General features: G+C 40.7%; 4 protein-coding genes across 5 annotated transcripts in view; 3 read left to right on the forward strand and 1 right to left on the reverse strand.

The window, feature by feature from the left end:
- The first annotated feature begins 381 nt into the window (after positions 1 to 381).
- On the forward strand, positions 382 to 2,892 carry LOC149816033 (FAS1 domain-containing protein SELMODRAFT_448915-like). Its single transcript, XM_089987439.1, has one exon. It carries the CDS (start codon positions 547 to 549, stop codon positions 1,237 to 1,239), a length of 693 nt encoding a protein of 230 aa, XP_089843565.1. The 5' UTR covers positions 382 to 546; the 3' UTR covers positions 1,240 to 2,892.
- A 643-nt stretch (positions 2,893 to 3,535) lies between these two features.
- On the forward strand, positions 3,536 to 4,216 carry LOC149816034 (fasciclin-like arabinogalactan protein 21). The gene has a single exon (XM_089988009.1). It carries the CDS (start codon positions 3,536 to 3,538, stop codon positions 4,214 to 4,216), a length of 681 nt encoding a protein of 226 aa, XP_089844135.1.
- A 12,439-nt stretch (positions 4,217 to 16,655) lies between these two features.
- On the reverse strand, positions 16,656 to 17,063 carry LOC149816035 (uncharacterized). The gene has a single exon (XM_089988010.1). It carries the CDS (start codon positions 17,061 to 17,063, stop codon positions 16,656 to 16,658), a length of 408 nt encoding a protein of 135 aa, XP_089844136.1.
- A 5,274-nt stretch (positions 17,064 to 22,337) lies between these two features.
- Positions 22,338 to 26,673, forward strand: part of LOC149816036 (protein FIP1-like) — a 62,324-nt gene continuing 57,988 nt past the window's right edge. For both annotated transcript variants that reach the window (XR_016427618.1, XM_089987209.1), the window contains exons 1-3: positions 22,338 to 22,475; positions 23,861 to 23,948; positions 24,261 to 24,369. Coding sequence is in view for 1 of the 2 variants with exons in the window: in XM_089987209.1 (XP_089843335.1) it covers positions 22,417 to 22,475; positions 23,861 to 23,948; positions 24,261 to 24,369 (256 nt within the window). In the remaining variant the exon portion in view is untranslated. The remainder of the gene's footprint in view (positions 22,476 to 23,860; positions 23,949 to 24,260; positions 24,370 to 26,673) is intronic.

Below are 26,673 nucleotides of genomic sequence, written 5' to 3' on the forward strand. Positions count from 1 at the left end.
GAGATATATGTCTTGATCCTTCTTCTGTCTTCGTTGCAGAGTTACCTACTGCCAAGATTTTAATAGAGCACAATGCAGCACATGATTCTGAAAAGACATTCAGGATAAAAAGCAGGCGAACACGCACACACAAACAATTACATCTTTGTAAGCCCTACTAAACGAGGCAAAATGATCTTCTGTTGTAAGCTTGTCAGAGTGGGGCCCAACAACAGATAGATGGTGGTTAGGAACAGTGGCACATTGCATTTGTGCAATGTGATTGCACCAGATCCAACACCCACTAAACACCGTCCATCTCTGTGATGGGCCACCTGTCGCTATGTAGCACTTAACGCCCTGATACACATTCTTTTGGAGTCGTACAAGAAGTTACAGGTTGGGACGATTACGAACAAACACAAATAGCCGCCTTGATCACCCCGCCAGTTCGCCACACCAGATTTGCCGATCATCGTTCATCTCCCGCCATTAAAAGGCTTTGCCACCAGAATCCTGTTCTTCTTCTTGATATCTTCTCTTTTCCTGCCCACCATTCAAGAAACAATGCCTACCCGTCGTTCATTTCTCCTCCTCTTCTTCTACGTGTTCATGTTGTTCAAGAACTTTGCGGACGCTGAAACGCCAGCGGCCCCTCCTGTTGAAGGCCCGAGCTACGTCTCCAACCAATTGAGGAACATCATCGAGTCGTTGATCGGAGCCGGCGACTTCGGCGGGTGGGCGAACCTTCTTTACGGCATCGATCGGTCGAGCCTCCCGGCGACGGCGACCTTGTTCGTGCCGAGCGATGAAGGCTTGTCGCTCATCTCCAAAGAGACCGATTTCTCTACGGAATTGCTGACGTACCACATCGTTCCCCACCCGCTCTCTTTCTACGAGCTTCTTCGGTATGAAGTAGGAGCAAGGATCCCAACCATGCTGCCCAATGTAACCATTCTTGTTACCAACAACACCAGGCTCAACTTCACCCTCGACGATTGCGCCGTCACCAATCCGGGCATCTACTACGACGGTGAAATCGCTGTTCACGGCATTGCTTGCCTGCTCAACCTCTCGAGATATGCCGTCCAAGAAGACGAAGAGCTCGTGATCGGACCAAATCCTCCCGCAGGATTCGTACCTTCTGACGAGCCCAGTAAGTCCAACCAACGGAGACTGAAGCCGTGTAGTTGCACCGTGTTCCTGGTCTTTTCATTCTTAGCCGGGAAACTTCTTTGGAATCGGCCGGTGGGTCGTTAACTCCTAATGCTCATGGTGGTCATCTTTCTTTTCGTTTTGGTTTTAGGATATACGAAGCCTGAGAGAGAAAGCAAGACCTACCTCGATATCGACAGCGAGAAATTCATGGCCATGATCGGTTTTATGGATTCATCATCATCGATCATGTTTGGTGTTGCATGGATCCTTCTTCTGTTTCTTTCTTTTTCATATAGTTTTATTGTAAATCTCTCATGATTTTCTTTCTTTTTCTTGTTGGGTTCTTCTTTCTTGTGGCGTTAATTTTGTAATTCAAGAAGACCACTGTTTGTGTGTCCTAATTTTGCATTTTAGGTGAGTTCTTGCATTGAAGTTTCGACGTTGATTGAGTTCTAAGATGGATCATTTTACGCTTCTTTGGCATTCGGTTGCCCCTCTCTCAAGCTCTATTTTGTTGTTGTTTTTTAGATTAGAAACGGGAAAACCACCCCAAGATCACAGACCTGATCGTTCTGCCTAAGCCTCCCGCACTTACCATCGCTTTCCGTATAGTTTAAACCCGTGGCACACAACCCTTGTTTTGTAGTCAGCACACACGATTTTTTTCTTCTTCTCTACTTTGTTGCTTTGTGCATTCGGGTCATATTGTATATTACCAATCATATTGTAATATTCAATCCCTACCGCACATTCCACTTGGAAATTATCTACCCTCCATTGTTCAGTATCACGGGCGATTATTAGTTTGAGGTTTGTCCATGGTGTGCCTGGGGGTGTCAAAGGGTTAGGTTTGGTTCGGACTCAGATGGGACCAAACCTATATTTGATTTAAGATGAGCTGGTATTGGGTCCGTATAGTTATTTTTTTACATTGAAAAGTTGCAGATTTTAGTCGGAACTCGGGTCGGGCCCAGGTCTGTATGAAATTTCATAAACCATGCCCTGCTCCATATATTAATCGGATCCTTTGAATATGACCAGCTGGATTTTAAGAGGACCTTGATTGAGCGGGCTAAGACTGGTAATAGGCTCGGTCAGCACCAAGGCACCATTTGGTTCAGAGTCAACGTGAGCGTCGGTCTCTGCCTCGGAGATGTCTGACCAATTTGGCTCCATCAATTTTGCCACGTTAGTGGGTCCTAGTTGACTTCAGGGCCGGCTGGCCTCTTTGATATTTGAGAGGACACCTCCTAGGGCCTCAAATATATAAAAATATATAACGCTTATATTTCACATGCAGGACCTCCAATGAAACATGGCACATGCATGTGCCTCATGATGAGGGCCTCCAATGAAAATATATATATATATATATATATATGGAGAAACATAGGCCTCCAATGAAATATGGCAAGGGCCTCAACTTCTCTTGAGCCAACCCTGATTGACTTTAACCAATTAATGCATAAATTAAACTAATTTAACAAATGCACGCCCTATTCATTTCTGTCAAAAACATTTCCCGGTGCCTTCTGTCAGCATGCGGCTTCTGTCTTTGATTACTAGACTTAGCGCATAGTGCTGGTAAATGAGCCAACCCAACCCAACAGGGTATTCAAGCTTAGCTCGTTTCTTGTGTCAAGCCGAGCACCTCATTGACAAAAAATTGTATTTTATAAAAAGTTGAAAATAATACATAAATAATTGTTTCAAACTTGTAAGTAATAGGATTTAAACTCTAAACTTATTGCTTGCCCAACAAACACTTCAACCATCTTCATTCCTTAATAAAAATATATTTATTATTAGTAAACGAGCTTATACAAGTCAAGCCAAGGCGAACATTTAGATTGTTCATGCTCAAGCTTGTCGAGCCTATTTCACAAGTTAGAACCAGCTCTTTATGAACAGAACATGAGCTGAGCCACTTGGGGCGCATCTCACTCCCCAGCCCTGCCTGATGGGGTCAATTGTGTCCAACTCTGTGCCTGTGTGTACCGTGTACAATGTGTCAATGGTGGATGGACTCAGTTGTAGACCCAACACGGAAGACAGTCCCTATTCACATTTTCTCTCGATCGAGTACCGCTCCCAACATGGGCCGCATGTTTCTTATGATAAAATGACCTCCGTCCATCGTCATGATGGACGGCTATCCAGCCCAACACATTATGTGCATCAGATCAACTGAACAAAAACCAAGAAGTTTGGCTCGAGGGGTTAGTTAGAGAATGAAGATTTCCATATCATCCCAAGAAAAGATCGTTAGCCGTCACCTTCTCATGTCATATTTCGCCACCCCCAAATTCTCATTTCATCTAACCAGAAACCCATAACCCACCGCTTATTTCTTCTACCCTTTTCTTTTCTTTCGTTATTGCTGCAGTTAATCTCGTGAATGACGCCCCTTCGTCGCCTCCTCCCGTTCCTCTTCTTCTCCCTCATCAACTCGCACACCATCTCCGCCGCCACGGTGGCCGGAGGGCCTGCCGTTCAACCCTCCTCCGTTGGCGTCCAGCTGACGAACATCCTCGACGCGTTGATCGGCTCGGGAGATTTCGGTGCTTGGGTCGACGTCCTGCACGGCGCGGACCCTTCCAGCCTCCCTCTCACGGCCACCCTCTTCGTCCCTACCGATGACGCCCTCTCGCACCTCTCCCTCCAGACCGACTTCAGCTTGGACCTGATGTGGTACCACATCGTTCCCCATCAGCTCGCCTACGAGGATCTCCTGCGGCTCGATCTGGGGGCCAGGCTCCCCACCCTCCTGCGAAACAACACCATTCTTGTGACCAACAACACGAGGCACAACTTCACCCTTGACGATTGCGCCATCACCCGCCCTGACCTCTACTACAACGGTGTGGTTTCCGTGCACGGAGTCTCTTCGTTGCTCAACTACACGAGGTTCGGCGCCGAGCTGGAAACCCCGTCGCGGCCATGGATGCTTCACGGCGACAATCAAGGGCAGCATTCGAGCGCCTCGCCGTGTTGGTGCTGCGAGTTCCCCGTCGTGGAGTCGGCCGTCTACGCTTTCATCACCGGTAAGCTCCTCCGGAATCATGGGGTGTGGCGGTGAGTTTGGCGGTTAGACTATGTTGATGATGACGGTTCTTGTTTCTGTCTGTTCGGATTGTTTGGTTGTGATAGCATTTTGTATTAGCTATGCTGATCAGTGAGCGAAAATTGGTTTTGTTGTAAGTTTTCACCCTCTAGAGGCTTTCAGGCAAAATGGTGTTTCTGCTTTTAATGGCAAGACTGTGTTACAAACTGAACCTGAGTCTGCCAAGTAATTCCACAGATTAGAATGAACGGCTTGCTAAATAGATCAAGAACAGTTTAGTTAGAAATATGGTGAATATGATCATACATTCAATACCTGGTTTTCATTTTAGCATTTTGACCTTCATTTCTTTATCCCTAAGGGGGGTTGGCATGGTGGGGGTGAGACTTTACTGTAAGTCAAGGTTCGATTGTCATGGCAAGACTCCTGTCTCTGCGCAAGCCAACGGGTAGCATAGGCCCAGAGACAGGAGTCCTAACCTTAGAGTTTTAAGCTGCCGGCAGGAAACCAGCATGACCAGGTCTCGTGTCAGGTGCATGCGGTTTCTTCGGGTTATGAATCCCCCAAAAAAACCATTTCTTTAACCTTGGAACTGACTAATTAGACCAGATTCCCAGGTGGAACAAATTGGTCTCTGTGAGACAAAATATCTCATATAGGCTGTGTAGGTCGTGTATGTTTCTGGTCAGGGCTTGAAATGGATGTGCTGTTATGGGACATGTCCAGCTCAATCAAGCTGCGCCGCGCGTGGCTCGGCACGTCTCGTTGAAATAAGCTTGACAATCTCGAGCATGAACCAGCCACTGTTCGTCTCAGTTCGGTTCGTATTGGTTCGTTTATTAATAATAATTACATTTTACATATATCTTATATTATAAAATAAAGTTGAAATATTTGACCTGCAAGCAATAAGTTTAGAGTTCAAATCCTATTATTTACAAGTTTGAAACAATTATTTATTCTATAAATAAGGTAGTTTGAGCTTGGTTTAGTAGGTTCAGGGTCCAAATTCTATTATTTTCTTTTAAAATATATACATTTTTTGCAAATGAGCTTTCATGAGTTCAAGATTGGCTTGGCTTGACACAAGAAACCAGCCAAGCTTGAATACCCCTTTTTAGTTCGTTCAGCTTGTTTACCAGTCCAACAGCCCATGCTTGCGAAATGAATCTAACATTAATCGAGGCACTCGGCCTCGATACAAACCAACTTAAATTATTACGGTCTCGCCGTGCTGATCACAGATAAATATTTGATATCTCGATCTCACTAGCTAATTAATAAAAACTTCAGGTTGGATCTGGCGATATGACAAATCACAAATCTTTTTGTGTTTTCGAATCAACACCGTCTGTGACATTCGTCTTTGTAGAATGATGACATCAACACTTTTGGTGGAGCCCACTGTTTCCACAATGAATGGCAGTGATGAACACCAAGGTTGTTAAATGCGAAGCGAGGCGTTGAGCCTGTCATGAAGCGAGGCGTAAGCCTCGAAGCGTTGAAGCGTAGGCTTCATGATCAAAATAATAAAATATATAATAATAATAAAATAATGAAAAATTTAAATAAGAACTACTAATAAACGACAGTATAAAATAAATACTACTTTCCTATAATTAACTCGTATCATTCATTGATTTTAAATGGTTCATGAAGAGTATTTTTTTATGAGATTGTTGCATATCATATTCTTAAGTTATCGCAAATTGGTGCAATTATCAAAATTGCATGAATGTCATTTCTACTGCAACAACAATTTCTATAAGGATTACAAAAATTAAAAAAAGAAAAGAAAAAAGAAAACCAACAAAATTTGTACATTAAACACCTGATTGCCCTCCATCAAGCCTTAAGCCTCACAACTGACAGGCTTGTCCATAAGATGGAGGGTGATCAGGTAACATAGTTCCTGAGAGTCGCCTCTTAACTCTAAAAAGAGGAATTGGGGAATGAAACTACACAACTGAAGAAAGAAGCAACTAGTTGAAACCAGAACAGCATCTTCATCAGTGCCTCACTAACTATTTTAATGAGATGCAAGAACGAAAAGAAGTAAAAACTACCAAACATTGAAACATGGATTGAACCCGCCGTATTTCAAATTAAAAAAAAATATACATCAAAAGAAACAATAGCTACAGATTATGAACTGAGATCAATCACGGCTTGTTTGTTACAAACCATAAAGGGGAATTTTTAAAATGAATATTTGCTTTCAAGCAATAAATATGAGCTTAAATTCTATTATAAGAACCATCCTCCGACCAACATACAATAAATCTGGATAGCTGCAAGACAAATTACTAAGATCCCACTAGTTCCAATTCAAAAGAAAGCCCCACAATAAAGCCTAGCATACAACTGAAAATCCGAAAAACGAAAATCCCAACCTAAAACCCAGTATTCCTAAACTAAAAAACTAAAAACATGCAAAAATGTTCGAAACAAAATCACAATTCGTAGAAAGCAAACAAATCAAAGCAAAAGATAAGAACGGGAGTCCCGATCTGACCTGAACCCGATATTTCACGGCGAGACTGGTGATGGTGTTGTTGCGCTGGAGACGGTGCGAGACGGCGAGGCCGATTGTCCTGCCAGAAGGTGTCGGAGGATGGGCTCTCGATGATCTCCTTCAGGTTCCAGGGGGATCAGAACGATCGGGTCAGGATCTCGCGATCGAAGGAAATACAATGCCAGAGTTGGCAGACACAGGCAACCCTCGCGAGGTCGGCAAAAGGAAGGCGCTCAAGGATGCTCCGAAGGACGTTCGGCGAGGTTAGGGCGGCGAAATTGGAGTTCATATGAGAGATGATAGCGAAGGACTCACCGGAATCTGTAACTCCGGCGAGACAAGGATAAAAAACATACATCACAGCTCCAAAATATAAGTAAAGACGACACGAAAATGTACAATGTCTGTAAACCTGATGTGTACGCCTTAGAAGCGAAGCGTGCTTCGATGTGAGGCATACGCTTCGAGACTCAAACGCCTCACTACAGCGCCTCGATACTTTTTGCTGACGCTTTGCCTCTGAGGCGTACGCTTCACGTACTGATGCGTACCCCTCTCACAACACTGATGAACACTACAGACGGTAGTGGCCTCAAACACACACAGAATTTGTGTTTTGGCATATCACCTTATCTGACCTCTCAAAACTTTGCGTTGGTTGAGTTGCAAATAAAAGTTGGTTAACAAACTTAATTTAACCCCAAAAGTAAGGTGATGAGCTGTTTACGAGACGGGTTAACAAACTCAACCTACGAATTGTATTTATTCTCCTGCTGCCAAAATAAGGATCTTCTGGAAATTAACAGAGAGAAAATGTGAAGAAGATTTTTTGGAAAGTCTTTTGTTATGTGACAGTTCGGTCAAGAAGTAATTTTTAATCTAGTTACAATAAATATGAAACGAGGAAAGGGTTTTGGATCAAATGATATTTTCATTTTCAATTGATTTGCACGGACGTTATTGCATAAGACATTTACATTTTTTTTTAAAGATAATTCAAGGAAAAAAAAACCATCACCTACCACACATTGGCTAGCCTCCAGTTGGTAAAACCCTTGAGGTCTCCCTACCCACCAAGAAATATACCCAGCTTTGACCACATGGAAAGGGATGCTACCATGGGTTTCGAACTTGTGACATCCCATCAACTTGGTCACATTCACAAGTCGCCCCTATCAGATGATCAGTGGCGGAGCCAGAAGTTTTTCGTTGGGTGGGCAGACTTCGGGTCTCGGGGACAATGCTATGGTCTTGAAGGACGAATCATTTATTCGGACCAATGGCAGAGCCAGAAATTTTTTGCTGGAGGAACAATCGTTTGTGGAGAGGTAAAACTTAAATAAGCATTTGAATTAAAATAACAATTGTTACAAACACAAACAACTAAATTTATGAACATAATAAGATAAAACCTTAAATTATACTTTTAAACTAAAATAAAGATTGTTCACTTAAGAAATACAAACAACTAAAATTATGAAAATTTTACAATTGACATCTTCTATTTTTCATATTTTGAAAACAATTCATAATTACATCATCACTGATGGTATCAAATGTCTCATTCTCTATGTAAGTAACCAAAGCATCATTGATCCATTCATCTCTCATTCTATTACATGGACGACTTTTGATATTGTTCATAACTGAAAATGCTCTTTCAACACTTATCATTGCAACTGACAAAGTTAATGACAACTTAATTAATAGATACACATGGAAAAATACAATGTGTTTTTGAGTTGCTACCATCATTTCTGCTAGCTCTGTTAAAGATTTTAAACTTGAAAACTGATCACTGTTTCACATTTCTGCAATATATATATCCAATTGATTTTCAAGTCTAATTATGTTTACTCTAGAAAAGTCCTTAGGGTAAAGCTCAACAAGATGAATCAACTTATCTTTATCAAAAGCATAAAAAAGAATTTTTGGACTCAAGGATGCCATTGAAAGAAGGAGCTCTGTATTTGCTTCAGTGAAACGATCATTCAACTCTTGAAGTTGCAAATCAATAATAGCATAAAACACATGAATACAATAATGATGCAATTTGGTCATCTTTTCAACCTTACGTCTTGGTCGTCTTTGAGGTGTATATAAGTCCCTTAGATCAGGAATCAGAATATCAAATCTCTTACAAAATATGGACACTTTGTTTATGAGAGAGTCTCATTCATTGTCTCTCAGACCTTAAAGGCATTATTTTGATGTAGTGACTAAACTCATAGTATTTACAATGTCTTGATCTTTTCGCTGAAGTGTTTGTGAAAGGTCACCAGTTATTCTCAAAACTTTACACATCAAATGTAAGTAAAAAATAAATTCAAAATCTTGCAACTGATGATATAAAATAATTGCATCTGAACTTTTTCCTGAATATGTATCTTCTGCAATGAAATCTAACACTTGAATAATAGAAGAATACATACTGAGTAAATTAACCAAAGCATCGTAATGAGAACCCCACTGAGTATCATCAGGTCGTTTGAAACTTATTTCTTGATTTAATCCTTGTCTTGTTTCAAGTTCACCCAATGCAAGTGCTTCAGCAATTCACATAAATTCTGCTTCTCGAATAAGCTTAGATCTCTTGCATAAAGTGAAGAAAAAAGTTGACAACCTGCCTAATATATTGAAAAACACATCAAGCAATTATTTTTTTTTAGCAACACCAACTAATGCTAATTGAAGTTGATATGCAAAACAATGAATATAATATGCAGATGCATTTTCATGTAATATAAGACTTTTTAATCCATTAAATTCCACTCTCATATTACTTGCTCCATCATAACCCTGTCCACGCAAACTTGATATGCTTAATTTATTCTTACAAAATGCTTCTTTAACTGCTTGTTTGAGTGACATAGAACTTGTTTTAAGAACATGCATAAGAGTAATAAATCGCTCAATCACTCGATCCTTTTTATTAACAAATCGTAAAACAATAACCATCCGTTCTTTAGTTGATACATCACAAGAATAATCAAGTAAAATAGAAAAAAAATGTCTTCAAGTTCCATGATAATAGCATTTGTGGTTTGTATAGAAGCAGCCTTGACAATATCCTTTTGTATATCGGGAGATATCAATTTGTTATTTTTCTGGAGCACTCTTCAATACAACTTTATTTATGTCATCATTGATCTTTGCAAATATCTTCAACAACAAAATAAAATCTCATATTTTAAGAGATTCTTCAGCTTCATCATGCCCTCGAAATGTCAATCCTTGACTTAACAAGTATCTTATTAGATTAACAGTTGCCCAAAGGCGAAATCTATATTCACTTTTCTGTCGAACACTTTGTTTATAAAGTATAACATTAATATGTTGTTTTTGTTGCATCAAATTTTGACACTTCATTCGTGTTGAATTGTGAAAACTGCTAGAGCTTCCAACATGTTTATTAAACATTTTCTTGTCTTTCCAGTTATCAAATCCTTCGGATATGAATGCCTCTACACTAATCTTCTCTGTGCTTTTTGGCCTGAAAAGATAACACTGCAAACAATATGCTTTATGCTTACTTGTACTATACTCCAACCAATCCTTATACTCATCATACCAAGTTGGAATAAACCTTCAATTTTTGTGGTTTAGACGAAACGTACAATCTCGAGGTTGACAAGGACCTCGGATCATATATGTTTTACAAACATTATCTTGGATATTAGGACGATAACTAGAAATAGAAGGACGAAGTGCAGGGTCTGCAAGTAACTCTGATGCATCAATTTCTATTTTGCTTATTTTCTGACTTGATTCTCCTCGAGTTACAGAAGATTTATCAAAGATTGACCTTTTCATTATAAACTTATTCATTCTTATGCAAGGAAAAAAACCAAGACAATCTTCTATGAGCCAAATCTCATTGCAAAAAAGGATCGAGCAAAATGAAAATGTCAATCTTCTATGAGGCTAGTAATATGTTGTTATGCTTAAAACGTTAGTAATATGTCGCTAAAAGAATAAACGCGCAAGCATAAGCCGAGCCTTAACCCATCATCATATGATTATATGAAGGAGCTCGATTCTCCGCTTGCAGGAAGCAGAGGCTCCCTACCTGCAAGCTGCAGAGGCAGGGGCAGAGACACCACACCCTGCCTGCAAGGGTGCTAGGGGCAGGGGCCTCACCCCTGCCTGGCAAAGAGCAACAGAGGCAGAGAGCAAGGGCTCCCTGCTTGCCAGGACAAGGAAGGCAGAGGAGGGAGAAGGGACTCCCTGTTGAGCCTGCCACAACAAAACAGAGGGGCACCCCCCCCCTCCTCCGTTGGTGGAAAGGAGAAAGGCAGGGGCTCCACCCCTATTGGCAACAAGAACAAGGCAGAGGGGTGAAGCCCCTTGCCGACAATCAGAGGAGGCAAAGGAAGCAGAGCCTCTGTTGACAATCGAGGGACAGGGGGGCAAAACCCCCTGACGGGAAGGGCTCACAGAGGCAAGGGGGGTGAAGCCCCCTACCAGAAACACTAGCAGAGGCAGGGGGCCGCCCCTCTACCGGGAAATAGCAGAAGGGGCGGGGGGGGCACCCCTTGCTGAGAACCAGGAAGAGGGCAGGAGAGGCTTCGCTCCATGCTGGAAAAACATCAAGGAGGTAGGGGGTAGAGCCCCCTGCCGGAAAACATAAGAGGGAAGGGGGGCCTTGCCCCCCCTCGGGAAACAAGGGGATAGGGGGCGGAGCCCCTGTTGGGAAACAACACAATGCAGGAGGGGAGCAAAGCCCCCCTGCCGAACAACATCAAGAGGCAGGGGCCCCCAAAGCCCCTACCGACCACACCCGCCGATTGGCCGCACCCTACTGAAAAATGGAGCGACAATCAGGGGCTTCAGCCCCTGCCGATCGACTAGAACAACAAGATAGAGGGGGTGGGGAGGTTACCTGCGACGGCCGATTGCTGGCAATGGTCGCCGACGAAAGGAAGATGGCAAAGGAGGAGGAAGGTCTGACACCGATGACTCACGTCGTCGAAGCTTGCAGCAGAGAGGGAGAAGCTCAGAGGGGGGCACCACGGGTTCACTGAAGGGAGGCCGGTGGCGCAGTCACCGGTGGCTGCAGAGCACGAGGGAGGAGCACCGATGAATATGGTCGCCGATGACAGATGGGAAATGGAGGGGCGAAGCAGAGGAGAGAGGGAAAGTAGTGAGGGTTTTACCCCTCGCCCCTTTCAGGACGCAGGCTCTCGAATGATCGAGAGCTCGGGTCTGAGTTTGGCTCAGATCCGATCCGGGTCTGACTTAATGGAGCACCCTCAGCACATGTCTAGTTTTTTTTCGACTCGGTTTCTAATTTTGGGGTGGGCGACCGCCCACCTCTGGCTCCGCCATTGCAGATGAGGAGAGCCATTGTGGACACAAGACATTTACATTTACCAGTTGCACCCATGACTAAACAATAGGTTAATGATATTTGGGTTGTTTTGTCCCACAAATGCAGAAAAATGAATAAACTGACCTTTTGGTTATTTCCCAAAATTTGCAGAAAGATTTGGATATTTAAATTTTTTGAAAAGGTCATTTTTAATAGTGAGTGCGTCATTTTAAAATAGTCGGAACTACCATTCAAAAGTAAATAGCCATTCACTCATTCCGCATGCCAATTTTCTTCGTTATAAGGACAAATCTTGGGATAAACTAAAAGAATTTATTTTTCAATAATTCTCAAGAAAACCTTGCCGTATCTAACATTAAAACTGTAAAAAATTAAAAAATATGATATTATTGCAATAAAATTGGGGTATTTTAAAGAAGTAATATTTTCAAAATATCATGATTTTGTTAAGATTTTTTCATTTGTTGATTAGGTTTCTATGCCATTGTTACTTGGGCATTCTAGCACACTATCAAACACGCAAGTCTTGTTGCAGGCATAGTCACAAGCCAATACCAATTGTCATCATAAATATCATATATTGGCTAAAAAATAAAATAAATGTAAATCATCAATTATCAACAATGTTTATTTTCTTTGTACACTAGATAAAATATGATTTCTATTTGGGTTCTTTTACGATTTGTAAGTAACACCATTTTACGATTTACACGGTGTGGCCACCAAGATAGTTACGATCTGTGGATATGTAACGATTTGTAAATAACACCATGTTATGATTTACATGGTGTGGCCACCGAAAGTGTCACGATTTGTAGGCATTGCTCTGTAACGATTTGTAGAAGCCCGAAGAAAAGAGACACACTCATGACAAGGAATTAACGTGGTTCGGCTATACAACCTACATCCACGAGGTAAAGCTCCAGCTCATCTATCTTATTTCGTATATCTCTTAAGCAAGACTACAAAGGTATTTATAGCTTCCTTACACCAAACAAGAAGGAAAGTATATCAAGTAATGATTGTTGTCATAGTTATCTTTAAGAGATCTTTTAAGGATAGGAAGCGTGAGCTGGAGATACCAGCGTTATCACCCCCCTCATGCTGAGAGGCGTATATGTCATACGTCCCTAGCTTGTCAAGCGCATAATATAGAGAATTCTTGGTGGCAACCTTAGTGAATATGTCTGCTAACTGCTCAGAACTGCTTGTGAAGGGAGTAGATATCTCTTTGTTTTGAACTTTGTCTCTCACAAAGTGGCAGTCTATCTCTATATGCCTAGTTCTTTCATAAAATACCGGATTTGCAACAATATGAATGGTGGCTCGATTGTCACAATGCATAGGTATTGGCCCTTCAACATCAAATCCCATTTCTTTCATGAGTGCCATGACCCATATCAGCTCACATGTCGTACTAGCCATTGCTCTTTATTTAGCTTCAACACTTGACCTAGAGACCACCTTTTGCCTCTTACTTTTTCATGCAACCAAATTTCCTCCGACAAAAATACAAAAACCAGTAGTAGACTTTCTATCCAAAGCACTTCCGACCCAATCAGCATCTGAATATCCAATAATATCAAAATGATTATCCCTTTTGAAATGAAGACCCTGACCTGGAGATTTCTTAATATATCTAAGAATTTTGCCCACAACTTCCATATGAATCTTTTGTGGCTTGTGCATAAACTTGCTAACTTCACCTACAACGTAAGAAAAATCAGGACGAGTTACAGTTAGATAAATAAGTTTACCCATAATTGCCTGATATTGCTTGACATCTTGAAGTAGTTCAGACTCGATTCTTTCGAGTCTGTGATTTACTTTTATAGGAGTATCAATAGGCTTTGCTTCTAGCTTACCAGTCTCGGTCAACAAGTCGATAGCATATTTCCTTTGAGATAGAAACAATCCCTTCTTTGAGTGCACAATTTAAATTCCAAGAAAATATTTTAGACTTCTCAAATCTTTAATATCAAACACTTTTTGTAGGTATTCTTTTGCTTCCTTGATCCCATGATCATGACTGCCAGTTACAATTATGTCATCAACATATATTAATATCATAGTAACTTGATTGTTTCTTCTTTTTGTAAACAGGAAATTATCAGAGACACATATTTTGAAGACTTTACCTTCCATTGCTTGACTTGACTTAGCATACTATGCTCTGAGAGATTGTTTTAAACCGTATATAGCCTTCTTGAGTCTGCAAGCAGTATTTGAGATGTTTCTTTGAGGATGTTCGGGTGGCATTTCCATAAATACTTCTTCAGTGAGATTTCTCTGCAAAAAGTCATTTTTAACGTCTAATTGAAACAAATTTCACCTTTGGTTACACACAATGGATAACAAAATTCGGAGAGTATTCATCTTTGCAACTGGTGCAAAGGTTTCAGTGTAATCAATTCCTTCAGTTTTGATAATATACTTTTGCCACCACACGGGCTTTGAACCTTTCTATAGTTCCATCACTTTTGAATTTAATCTTATACACCCACTTGCATCCTACTACATTTTTGTCTTTGAGGTAGATTTGCAACTTCCTAGGTTCCATTCTTCTCAAGAGCTTTCAATTTTTTCTTCATTGCAGCTACCCATCTGTTATCTTTACATGCTTCTTCATAGGTTTTTGGCTCCTAGTGTTCAGATATCTGGGCAAGGTAAGCTGCATATCTTGGAGAGATATTATTATATTGAACTTGCTTTTCAATCAGATAAGTCATAGCAAAAAATGTAACAAAATCTTGTAACCGACTAGGCATGTGAATGGTGCATTATGAACAACGCAATTGGACCTCCTAATCATGATGTAGGGATTCCATGGTTAGTTCGGTTTGACCTTGATTGCTCTGAGATGGATCTTCTCCAACGGTTATCTCACTATGAGGATCAACATTGGGTAATGTTGGAACTTATGTTGTATTTTCCTCATCACTGATTTGACGGTGTAAAAAATAAGACTTGCTTTCATCAAATAGAACATCACACGATACATACATTTTACGCCTTTGGCCATCATAGTATTTATACCCTTTTTGTGAGGGCGAGTAACCAAGAAATATACACTTAACCGCTCTAGACTAAAATTTGTTCCTATGAGTTAGGTGTTTCTAGATATAAACAGTGCATCCAAAGGTTTTACAATGTGAAATTGAGTGATCTCTTCCCTTAAGGACTTGAATGGGAGTTTTAAATTTCAACAAGTGTGTAGGAAGACAATTTATAATATAACAGGTTGTGTGTACTACATCGCTCTAACATTTTTTCGATACATTCATTTGAAAAAGAAGAGCTCTAGTTACCTCAAGAAGATGTCGATTCTTCTTCTCGGCGACCCCATTATGCTGTGGTGTTCCAACACATGTGGTTTCATGCATCATACCATGATTGTTTGTAAAATCCATGAATTTGTCATTAACATTTTCTGTATCATTGTCATTTCTAAGAGTTTTGATTTTACAGTTAAATTGTGTTTCCACCATCCTATAGAAATTTATAAACTTATCAAAGATTTCATCTTTGGTCCTAAGTAAATAGACCCATGTGGATTTTGAGAAATCGTCAATGAAAGTCAAATAATACTTATAACCATTATGCGACACATCTGGAGATGGTCCCCAGACATCAGAGTGAACTAGATCAAATTTATGAGAAAAAATATTTTCAGAAATAGGAAATGGTTGCCGAATCATTTTAGCAAACCTACATGTTTCACATTCATCACAAAAGGTAAGCCCAAGTTTCAATTTATGCAACACACGGTTTGAAGGATGCCCCAATCTGTAATGCCATAGACATCTTTCATCTACTTTGATAGTTGTAAAGGCTTTATTATCTCTTTCAAAAACATAAAGGCTACGTGACTCCACTCCTTTACCAATCATCTTCTCTGTCATATGATCCTGAAACATGACCTTAGTAGGAGTGAAAATGACATTACAATTTAATGTTTTAGTAATCTTGCTATCAGAGAGTAAATTGGTTGTCAAAGTGGGCATAAATAAGGCATTATCACATCTACCAAGTAGATCAAGTTTCTCTACTCCTTTAATATGCATTAATGACCCGTTCGCAGTGGAAACATGTTTAGGAGATATGTTAGTCCGTATTTCCCTCAAACACGAAGCCTCTCCACTCATGTGATCGGATGCACTAGAGTCAATGATCAAAGTATTTGTGTCATTAGGTTGTACAGTAAAACAAGAGCATGGAGAATGAATACTTGATTCTCTTGTAACTATTGCTGCCATTCCATTCTCCGAGAGACCATAATCCTGCAAAATTTGTTTTAATTTTTCACCGGTTAAAAATTCATCCTTACTTTTCTTTGGGTCAGACTGCATCATATTTGCTTGTTGCTTGGTACAACTATTTTCTCCCTTGAAGTTGTTTGGCTTCTTGTTTAGCTTCCAACACCTTTCTCTTGTATGATTATCACGTTTGCAGTAGGAGCAATAGGGTTTCTTTTCTTTTGTACGTTGTCACTCAACCCCTTGAGTTTTATCTTCATTTTCTTCAGATTTTGAAAGAGTAGCAGAGCGAGCAATAAGAGTTGATTTGTCATCATCTTGGTTTTTCGTGATATTAAAATTCATCACATTTCACCTAGATTCTTCACATATAACTGTCGCACAGGCTGCACTCAAAGACGACAACTCTGGAGTCATAAGAATTTGGTTTCTAAGTTGCTCGTATTGCGGCCCTAGGCCAGCCAACATCTGAAAAAGTTTCTTCCATTCTCTCCATTTCTTGAAGGAGATGGCATCGGTGATCAGAGGGACATATGAATCAAACTCATCCCACATCCCTCTCAGAGAAGCAAGATAATCACTAAATGATGAATCTTTAAGTTTTAAACTATGTATATCTTGTTCAAGTTGGTATCTGCGGGCTATATTATACTGCTGCCCATAGATGTCTCTGACTGCGTCCCATACGACGTTAGCCGAATTCAGATACATAAAGCTGTCCGCAATGCGTGGTTTCATCGAGTTCAACAACCATGTCATCGTTGGACTGCCATTCTTCAAAACCGGGATCAGTTACTGTTGGTTTCGACTTTCATCCAGTCACATGTCCTAATCTGGACTTGCCGCTCAAAAAGAGAGACGCAGACTTAGCCCATGTTGTATAGCTTTGACCATTCAATGGGATAGTCGTGATCTTTAAAGAGGTATTTTGGTGTTCGTGGACTACACCAGTTTGAGCTTGATTGCTGGCCGACATGGAGGTTATATTTGTATTCGCCATGAAAAGAGAAAGAGAGAAATAACGACCAGGACAAACCTGACTTTGATAACATGTTACGATTTGTAAGTAACACCATGTTACGATTTACACGGTGTGGCCACCAAGATAGTTACAATCTGTGGATATGTAATGATTTGTAAATAACACCATGTTACGATTTACATGGTGTGGCCACCGAGAGTGTCACGATTTGTAGGCATTGCTCTGTAACGATTTGTAGAAGCCCGAAGAAAAGAGGCACACTCATGATAAGGAATTAACGTGGTTCGGCTATACAACCAACATTCACGAGGTAAAGCTTCAGCTCGTCTCCCTTATTTCGTATATCTCTTAAGCAAGATTATAAAGGTATTTATAGTTTCCTTACACCAAACAATAAGGAAAGTATATCAAGTAACGATTGTTGCCATAGTTATCTTTAAGAGATTTTTTAGGGATAGGAAGCGTGAGCTGGAGATACCAGCGTTATCACGGGTTCAAACTTATAAATGGAAAAACTCATTAAACCAAATCGAATTGAGATGTTTAAACCTGTACCAAGTTCTAAAGCAAGATCAGGCAAATCCCATATTTGAACCAACTAGAAGAAGACCAGATCCACTTAGTCGCTAGGTTATGACCCATTATGAGGTTAACTCTCTCTAATTAACACGCCTATGATATAAACCAAGCTCAATAAAATTCAAATCCAAGTCATTCTTCGTGTGCCCCAAGGGAGTTGGGGTGGGACCTTGGCTGCTAGACGGGTAGCCAAGGTTCGATTCTCATAGGTGTCGCCCCCTCTACGCAAGCCAACACGTAGCATAGGCCCTGGAGGCAGGGTTCCTAGCCTCATAGTTTCACGCTGCCGGCACAATGATTGTAGGTATGACAGGCTGACCCAATGTGACTAGGTCTTGGTGCCGGGTGCGGTTTCTTCTTGTTATAAATCCAAAAAAAAAAGTCATTCTCAATGTAAATATCAAAAAAATAAATAAAATAATATTTTACTTGAGAGATCTAGCAAAAGAAAAAGATTTTTATCTACCCCCCAAAAGTAAAGTTTTTTTTTTTTTTTGCGAATCCAAACCTACCTATTTTTTTACCACACCCTAATCTTCATTATGGTATTTTATTGCCTACCATATCCAATTTTCATATCTTTGCATTCTTTGATGCTAATTGGGTTGGCAATGTGGATGATCGTAAGTTAACTCTTGGTTATGCAGTTTTTTTTGGGCAAGTGTCCTATATACTGGTCCGCTAGAAAGCAACTCACTATAGCCAGATCAAGCACTTAAGCATCAGGCTCTGTCCAATACAACTTTTGAGGTTCTAGAGCTCAAGTATTTACTCAAGGAACTTCATATTGAATCGCTGGGTCCTCCAATTTTGTGGTGTGATAACATTTGTGCTTCTTATTCATCCGTTAATTCGATGTTTTATAATCGCATAAAACACGCTGACATTGATATCTATTTTATTTGGAATCATGTGACAAAACGTTATTTATTGGTGAAATACATTTTCTCTGCAGATCAAATTGCTGATTTCACGACTAAATCACCCACATCATCCATATTTATGTTAGTTTGGGACAAGCTCAACATCCTCCGTAGGACATTTAGTTTAAGTTGGGCTGTTAATGAATCGTTGGATCAACCTATCATAATCCAGATCCACATCAAGGCAAGGAAATCAAGCAAGCTAAGACTCTGATAATTAAGAAGAGTCTTACTGAATACCAGGAGGGTCGACCGGCTCAGAGTCCTGCACCAGCTCAGAGAGAAGAATAAATTGGAGATTCCAAGATGTAATCAAGTTGTATTGAGCCAGGATGTTAGGGACGTCTAAGACTCCTCTAAAAAATCTTGTACTATAATTATAAATATAATGAAACATATGATGAGAAAAATATTCTTTCACCGTGAACTTAGATCTATTACAAATCAAATCAGGTTAAATCCCATGTTTTATGTGATCTTTTATTGAGGATATTGGCATAAGAAATGCCACCCCCAATTCCTAATATCAGCTACCACTAGGGAGAGGTGGCAATTTTACAATTGTATCAACGACACCCACTCTGACGGTGCTTTCAATCACCACCTAGTTCAGTGAGAAGGCAATGACTAAACTATCCCAAACCAATGAGGTGGTAAGTGCCAAATCCAAGTTTCTCGCTTCACATGTGGAATACATAGCTGCAAGCAACCCCAGCGTCCGACTCCCAAACAAAGCCTAAATTCATTTGTATGTATTCAATAATTTATCATGCATGATCGATTATTTAATATTAATGAGAACAAAAAAACAAAGAAGTTGAATTTTCACTGCACGTGCCGTTCTGTAACCTGTAACTAGGGATGGCAGTGGACCGGGGCGGGGGACAAGGTCTCCCCCCCCCCCCGCCCCGTTTCAAAAATTTAACCTTCATCCCCGGTCCATCCCCGTGGTGGGGGAGACTTTGGACCTCCACCCCCGCCCCATCTGAAAATAATAATCCCCATCTCCGTCCCGCCCCCGTCTCCGTCCCCGTTCACATGAAGATTGCATTTTCTTTGCCATTTTTAATGTGTCCAAAAATATTTGCTTCTCTGTTTGATCAAGTCCATCATAACTTATTTTTAAACTCTGATGAATATCTTTACCTTGATTCTTTAAGGCCTTCAAGATGCTTTCCCATTCCTCTATATTGTTCTTATCACCGGTACTCTGCACAACTTTCTCAGATAATTTTTTCAAAAAAATTGAGTTTATTTTTAATCAAACGCTACAATATTTGCTAATTGAGAGTAGAAAACAAATTTTAAATAATGTGATCATGACTTTACGAAAGCTTTTTAAGATTTTCAGTAAAAAACAACCCACAAAATAAAAAAATTTCATTACTTGAAAATTTGTATATTTATGTCAAGAAAAAGATGATCTAACAAACTATGCAGATTTGGTTGAAGCAATTAACGGGAAAAGCAAAACAATAGTAGTTCCACCATAATCTAAACCTAGAACAGATAAAAATAAGATTTTTTATGTGCAACCTCAATCAAAAGATAGTGAATGGTTAATGAATAATCATTGTCACGCTCAATAACAAAATTCAATATCATCATTGACTACACCAACATAAAAAATCAGACACGAAAACTTTAGGTCGCAGTTGGTTACACATTTATCATACCAACAAATAGAAATCTTGATCCAATGCAATTTTAAAGAAAATGAGCGCACCCAAATAGACCATTCAAAATCCCACGGAAGCAACAAAAGCGAATTAACGCAGAGAGAGAGAGAGAGAGAGAGAGAGAGAGAGAGAAAGAGAGAGAGAGAGAGAGAGAGAGAGAGAGAGAGAGAGAGAGAGAGAGAGAGAGAGAGATGGTAGTGCATGTTATAGATTCATCACTCTGTTACAAATTTGATTGGGTTCAACCATCATCACGTCTCCCCAATTCAGTAGCCCAAATTGAAAAAAGATTTAACGTACGAAATGAAGAAACTCGCACAAAGAAATAGAAAAGGGCGAAACAAAAAAAGAGTGAGATACAATAATCCTTTCAAATGTACAGAACTCAAGGCTAGATTTTCTATTTCTACGGAACAAGAAGGGCATCTGGCTGCAGCTTCTCAAAGATGGTATAAAAGAAGAAAATGAAAATTTACCTTCTCTCTCTCCTTTGGGTTGCGACGGTGAGTATGGATGATACAATATTTTGTCTAATAAGATTTAGGGTTAGGGTTAGTAAGTTAGTAGTATATATAAACATGGTTGTTTTGTAATTTTATTACTTAACTTAAGGTATTTTAATAATATTATTAATGGAGGCGGGGATGGGGAAAGTGTAAGTCCATCCCCGCCAGTGTTGTGAGAGGCGTACGCCTCAGTACTTGAAGCGTACGCCTCATAGGCGAGGCGCACGCTCAAGGTACTGAGGCGCACACTTAGTACCTGAAGCGTCGATTAGGGGTGGCAATTGGGTCGGGTTGGCGGGTTGGCGTGTCAGCATACCTCAACCCGAACCCGACCCGTTTAATAAACGGGTAACCCGACACGACCCGCCACCCCATTTAATAAATGGGTTGGGTCGGGTAAACGGGTTTTCAGGTTCGCGGGTCAGGTTGGCGGGTCGGGTTGGCGGGTTGACGGATCGGGTTGGCAGGTTGGCGGGTCGGGTTGGCGGGTTGACCCACCCGCCTAACCCGTTTATTAAACGGGTCAGCCGGGTTGGCGGGTTGGCATACCCCCAACCCGAACCCGACCTGTTTAATAAACGGGTTACGCGGGTCGACCCGTTTATTAAGCGGGTTGGCTTAAGCCCAACCCGAACCCGCCTAAGAGGCGGGTTGGCGGGTCGGGTCAGAAATTGCCACCCCTAGCGTCGATGCCTCCCCCGATCTGTGGCTAAAACCGAAAACAATTACACAATGAGTAGAGGAGGATATTCCAGCGAGATTTACTCTGGAATTTCTTCTCTTCGTGGTCTGAAATTGGATTTACTCGTCGGGGAAAAAGCAAAAGCTTCCAGCGAGTTTAACATACTGAGTTCTTCCGACCGTTGCCGTAACCTGCACAATCACAGACCCGTCGGGAAGCATAGCTGATACCCTCTGACAAGGTTTCCGGTGAGGGGCGGGGGGACTTCTTCTCTCCGCAACCAGAGACCTACTCTCTTGATCATGAAGCTTATGCTTACGCCTCACTTCATAACATGTTCAATGCCTCGCTTCGCCTCATTGCATTTAACAACCTTGATCCCCGCCGCCATCTCGCACGGGGATGAATTTTAACCTTCATCATCCCCGTTTCATTCCCTTCATCCCCGGTCTAAACGGGGCGAGGCCGGGCGGAGCCCCGTTGTCCCCCGGTCCACTGCCATCCCTACCTGTAACTTCTGTTACAGCCTTACCTCAATAAATTATAAATAATGACAGCCGCTCCTGAGCTATTTTTCACAGAAGAGAGTAGTTTTGGTAAATTTAGGAAAATATCCCACGGCGTTGACAATTCCAGGGAGACTTGCGAGGCCTTCCCGGTCATTTTGAAGGAATTCGCATCATTCAAGGAGCGGAGTTCCGACGAAGCGTATGCGAAGGGAAGGAGGAAGAAGAGGGAGAACGCGTCGCTAGGTCTCCGAGATGTCGCAGGAGCGGCTGCGGCCACCGGCGAGCTCCCCTCCCAACGATGACAACAATCTGTGAGTCTCGTGGTCCCAATCTCCTCTCTTTCTGCGTTTTTAGTCTTCCGTGATTCGGGAAATTTGCTCGATCGAAAACCCTAATGGCGTACGCGCATTATTCCGGTTTGAATATGTGCCTCGTTTCGATTTCTTTCTTTTTTACTCCCCTATTTGAACGCTAATATTATCCGATCAAGAACTCCAGTATATTGGAATCTCTCTCTGCTTACAAATTTCTTGCTCATTATTGGCAATGTTCCTTTGAATCTGTGCCTCGCTTCGATCTTTTCCTTTTTTAGTTCCGTGATTAAACGCGAAGATTATCCGATCAAGAACTCCAGTATATTGGAATCTCTCCCTCTATTCTGGTTCTTGCATGCGTTTAAACACAGTTTGACAGCTTTTGTGAGAGCGATTAATGCACCTGATGGCTTATTCATGATGAACTCAATCCCCTTTGGATTCTTGATAGCACAATTGCTCGTTCTTTAAAGAAATGTCTTGCGTTCCGATCCCTCGATCTGCTTTGATTTGGTATTCCATAAAGATTGTGGCCCTGCGATTGACGCTATGACACGCATGATGGGCGTGGTTTGCATTCGACATGCATTGTTGTCAATCAGACTGTGTAGCGTGGTTACACTTGACGTGGACTTAGAATGTGTTTTATATGCATTCTGAATTGTTTTAGACCGAGAGGTGGGAAGACTACTCTTATAGTGTTATCGTCATGCCTTCAATATCATAGATGCATTAAAGGAACAAATTGCATGGGATGTTGGATTCCATAAAGGACATCTTGTAACACGAGCTGTGTAAAACCAGCCGGCCGAATCAGTAGATTCGAGTCAGATATGCTTGTTCCAGATTAATCAGAATCCTGACTGAATTTATTGGCTGGGTTCAGATGAGAAACCTGTTTGTAGGGGTCTTAATCATCTGGTGAGTATGCTCAGATATGAAAGCCATGGTATAATGACAAAGTTAACTTTGCAAAACTATGGGTGCGTTTGCATCGCGGGACAAATACTGCGGTGTAACTTTGCAAAACTATGGGTGTGTTTGCATCGCTGGGCAAATACCGGACAGGAAGTACAGTGTTTGTCCTGAACGCATTAGTTAGACCCCCAGGGGTGTGACTGGCGCGTTTCACCAATTTACACTGCATGGGACGCAGCGTGACCCACTTGATGTGCATTGTTTGCGGTACACACTGTCTGCGGGGACCACTTTGTACCCTGCGTGGGTTTGTACCCCTATTCAAACATGCTCTATGGAGGCAAAATTTCCCCCTTTAATGCAATGTTAGTTTTCATTTTTATTTCTTCCTGTAAGTTTTCTTTCACTTTTTCCTTTAAATTTTAAATATTGAAGCCACTGTCTTGATTTCACGTAATGTAAAGGTTCATTGACCTGCTGCATGAGTCTCCTCTAACCAGTCAGCGGCAGCCTATAAGCATTATTGGTGGCATCTTGTATTGCATTTTATTGGTAAGTGAATCCCTTACTATTTAATTCTTTGACTCCACTATTAAGTTGGAGGACCTTTGCTCTGCTATTTTCTTTTCTTGAACCTTAAATTCACCTTTTCTATTATATTTTGACCGTAAAAATGTATTGAGAGCTTTAAGTTCACCTTTTGTACTATATTTTGACTGTAAACATGTATTGAGAGCTTTAAGTTCACCTTTTGTACTATAATTTGACTATAAAATGTAATGAGAGCTTCAAATTCACCTTCTGTACTATAATTTGACTGTAAAATGTATTGATCTTAAGCGATCACAACCTTTCCTCTTATAGACAGGGTATGCTATTGTGGCTGCAGCTGCTCCCTGGATATTCTATGCGGTACCGAGATTGATGCCATCGTTACTATGCAGTTGTGATGTCCTTCTTTTGATTGTGACAGGTTTTATTTGTACTTTTATTACATTTGCCATGTTCTCTTATTCATATTTCTGTTTTAGAATAATGTCTTTGACTGATGCTTTCTCCATGTTATCTTTTCTGTATCTGCATTCATATGTTTATGCACAAGATTGCTTGCTCGTGTCTAAATGTTTATACACCTCTTGTTGCATTTACTTTTGCTCCTATGTGGACAGTGAACTTGCAAATAATGCACTCCATACGCTTATTGATCTGTTCATTTTGTGATAATTGAATTGAATGCTGTAGGAATTTACACACTTATCCTTCTTTTTATCTTTTGATGGTGAAAGTAATGGTGATGAGATGTGGACCATTGGCTGCAGTAGTGAGTAGGAAGAAGTTTTTGTGCCTATGTTTATGATTTATCATTGCTGCTGTCTGTCCATCATTTCTGGATTTCTTGCTGATGGTGCACCCTCCCTTTAATATCAGTGGTGGATATGTTCTTTCTGGTCGATTATCTATCTAAATTCCTTTGAAGGGACAATAAGCATGGGAGGAAAAAAAATTAAGAAGAGAAGACAATAGGAGACAAGTGAAAACTGTTGGGTTTAAATGGAGACAAGCATTTATCCAGAGGGAAGTTTTGGAAAAAGAGTTTGAGAATAACAAAATGAACATTGCAATATAATAAGTGTAATGGTGTTTATAGACTAATACAACAACAACAACAACAACAACAACAACAACAACAACAACAACAACTACGCCTTCATCCCAAAACAATTGGGGTCAGCGATATGAACCAAAAAAGAAATTCATTTCGGGTCTTCCACATGAATCCTTTTCCTCCAATCATTTCTATCCAATGCCATGTCCTCGGTGAGGTTCAAAGCATTCATATCCTTTCCTATCATCTCCATCCAAGTCTTCCTAGGCCTACCCCGACCTCTTTTAACTAATATATTTTCCCATTTCTCCAACCTTCTAACTGGAGCATCATTAGGCCTTCGCCGAATATGTCCAAACCACCGTAAACGATTCTCTCACATCTTATTTTCAATGGGTGCAACACCTACCTTCTTACGTATCTCCTCGTTCCGAATCTTATCTTTTATTGTATTTTCACACATCCATCTAAGCATCCGCATCTCAGCTACACTCATTTTTTGAATATGATGTCTTTTGGCAGCCCAACATTCCGTACCATATAGTAAAGCGGGTCTAAAAGTTGTCCTATAAAACTTTCCCTTCAACCGCAATGGCATTCTACGATCGCACAACACTCCAGTTGCACTTTTCCATTTCATCCACCCAACCTTTATCCTATGATTTACATCTCCATCAATTTTTCCATACTTTTGAATGATGGATCCCAAATATTTGAAATAATCATTCACCGGTATTTCTTGCTCACCAAGCTTCACTACACTCCCATCACTACTTCGTTGCTTACTAAACCGACATTCCATATATTCAGTCTTACTCTTACTCAACTTAAAACCTCTAGCTTCCAATGTCTGTCTCCATAATTCTAACTTAGCATTAACCCCAGCTCTAGACTCATCAATCAAAACAATATCATCAGCAAACAACATACACCACGGTACATTTTCTTGAATTGATCTCGTAAGCTCATCCATCACTATCGCAAATAGGAAAGGGCTTAAAGCAGATCCTTGATGTAACCCAACCGTTATCGGAAAATTGGTTGTCACCCCTCCACAAGTGCGGACATTGGTTACTACTCCTTCATACATATCTTTAATTATACTAATGTACTTGAGAGAAACACCTTTCTTCATCATTGTCCACCAGAGAACGTCCCTAGGTACTCTATCGTATGCCTTCTCTAAATCAATAAAAACCAACATAAAAAATCTAAAGATGGAACCTGGGAATGCTGAGAGTAGCAGGATATCAGAAAATGCTAGAGAAGTTACATTTTGATTCTGATCTGTTAGGGACATAATTACCAGATAAGGAGGGTCAAACCTTCCATGTAAACAAGGCATGATCCAAAAAATGCATAATGTGGGGCTAAACCTTATATCATGATAATAAGCCACGTAAACACATAAATGCCTAATAAATCAACCTTCACCTTCAATAAGCACAGCTTAGGTTGAAGGTTTTAATAAAAATCAACTGGAAGAAAAAGCTTACTTGACCAATACTGCTGAAAGCACCCACTGAAGGAGTGGAGCGATTTTGAGCTCCAGAAAATTCCAATAGCTTATCCTCGCCCTTATGATCCTTTGCTTCCACTAAGCCCCAGAAAGGTCTTGTATTTTATCCATTCTGGAGATGGAACCCCTGCAGTGAAGTCCCACTAAGCTGT

Source organism: Nuphar pumila, chromosome 14 (assembly GCF_984573655.1).
Source record: "Nuphar pumila chromosome 14, dmNupPumi1.hap1.1, whole genome shotgun sequence".
NCBI classification, from domain to species: Eukaryota; Viridiplantae; Streptophyta; class Magnoliopsida; order Nymphaeales; family Nymphaeaceae; genus Nuphar; species Nuphar pumila.

What these genes read in the sequence shown, in the direction of transcription:
- LOC149816034 (XM_089988009.1), top strand. Translation starts at nt 3,536, where the DNA reads ATGACGCCCCTTCGTCGCCTCCTCCCGTTCCTCTTCTTCTCCCTCATC.
- LOC149816035 (XM_089988010.1), bottom strand. Translation starts at nt 17,063, where the DNA reads ATGACATGGTTGTTGAACTCGATGAAACCACGCATTGCGGACAGCTTT.
- LOC149816033 (XM_089987439.1), top strand. Translation starts at nt 547, where the DNA reads ATGCCTACCCGTCGTTCATTTCTCCTCCTCTTCTTCTACGTGTTCATG.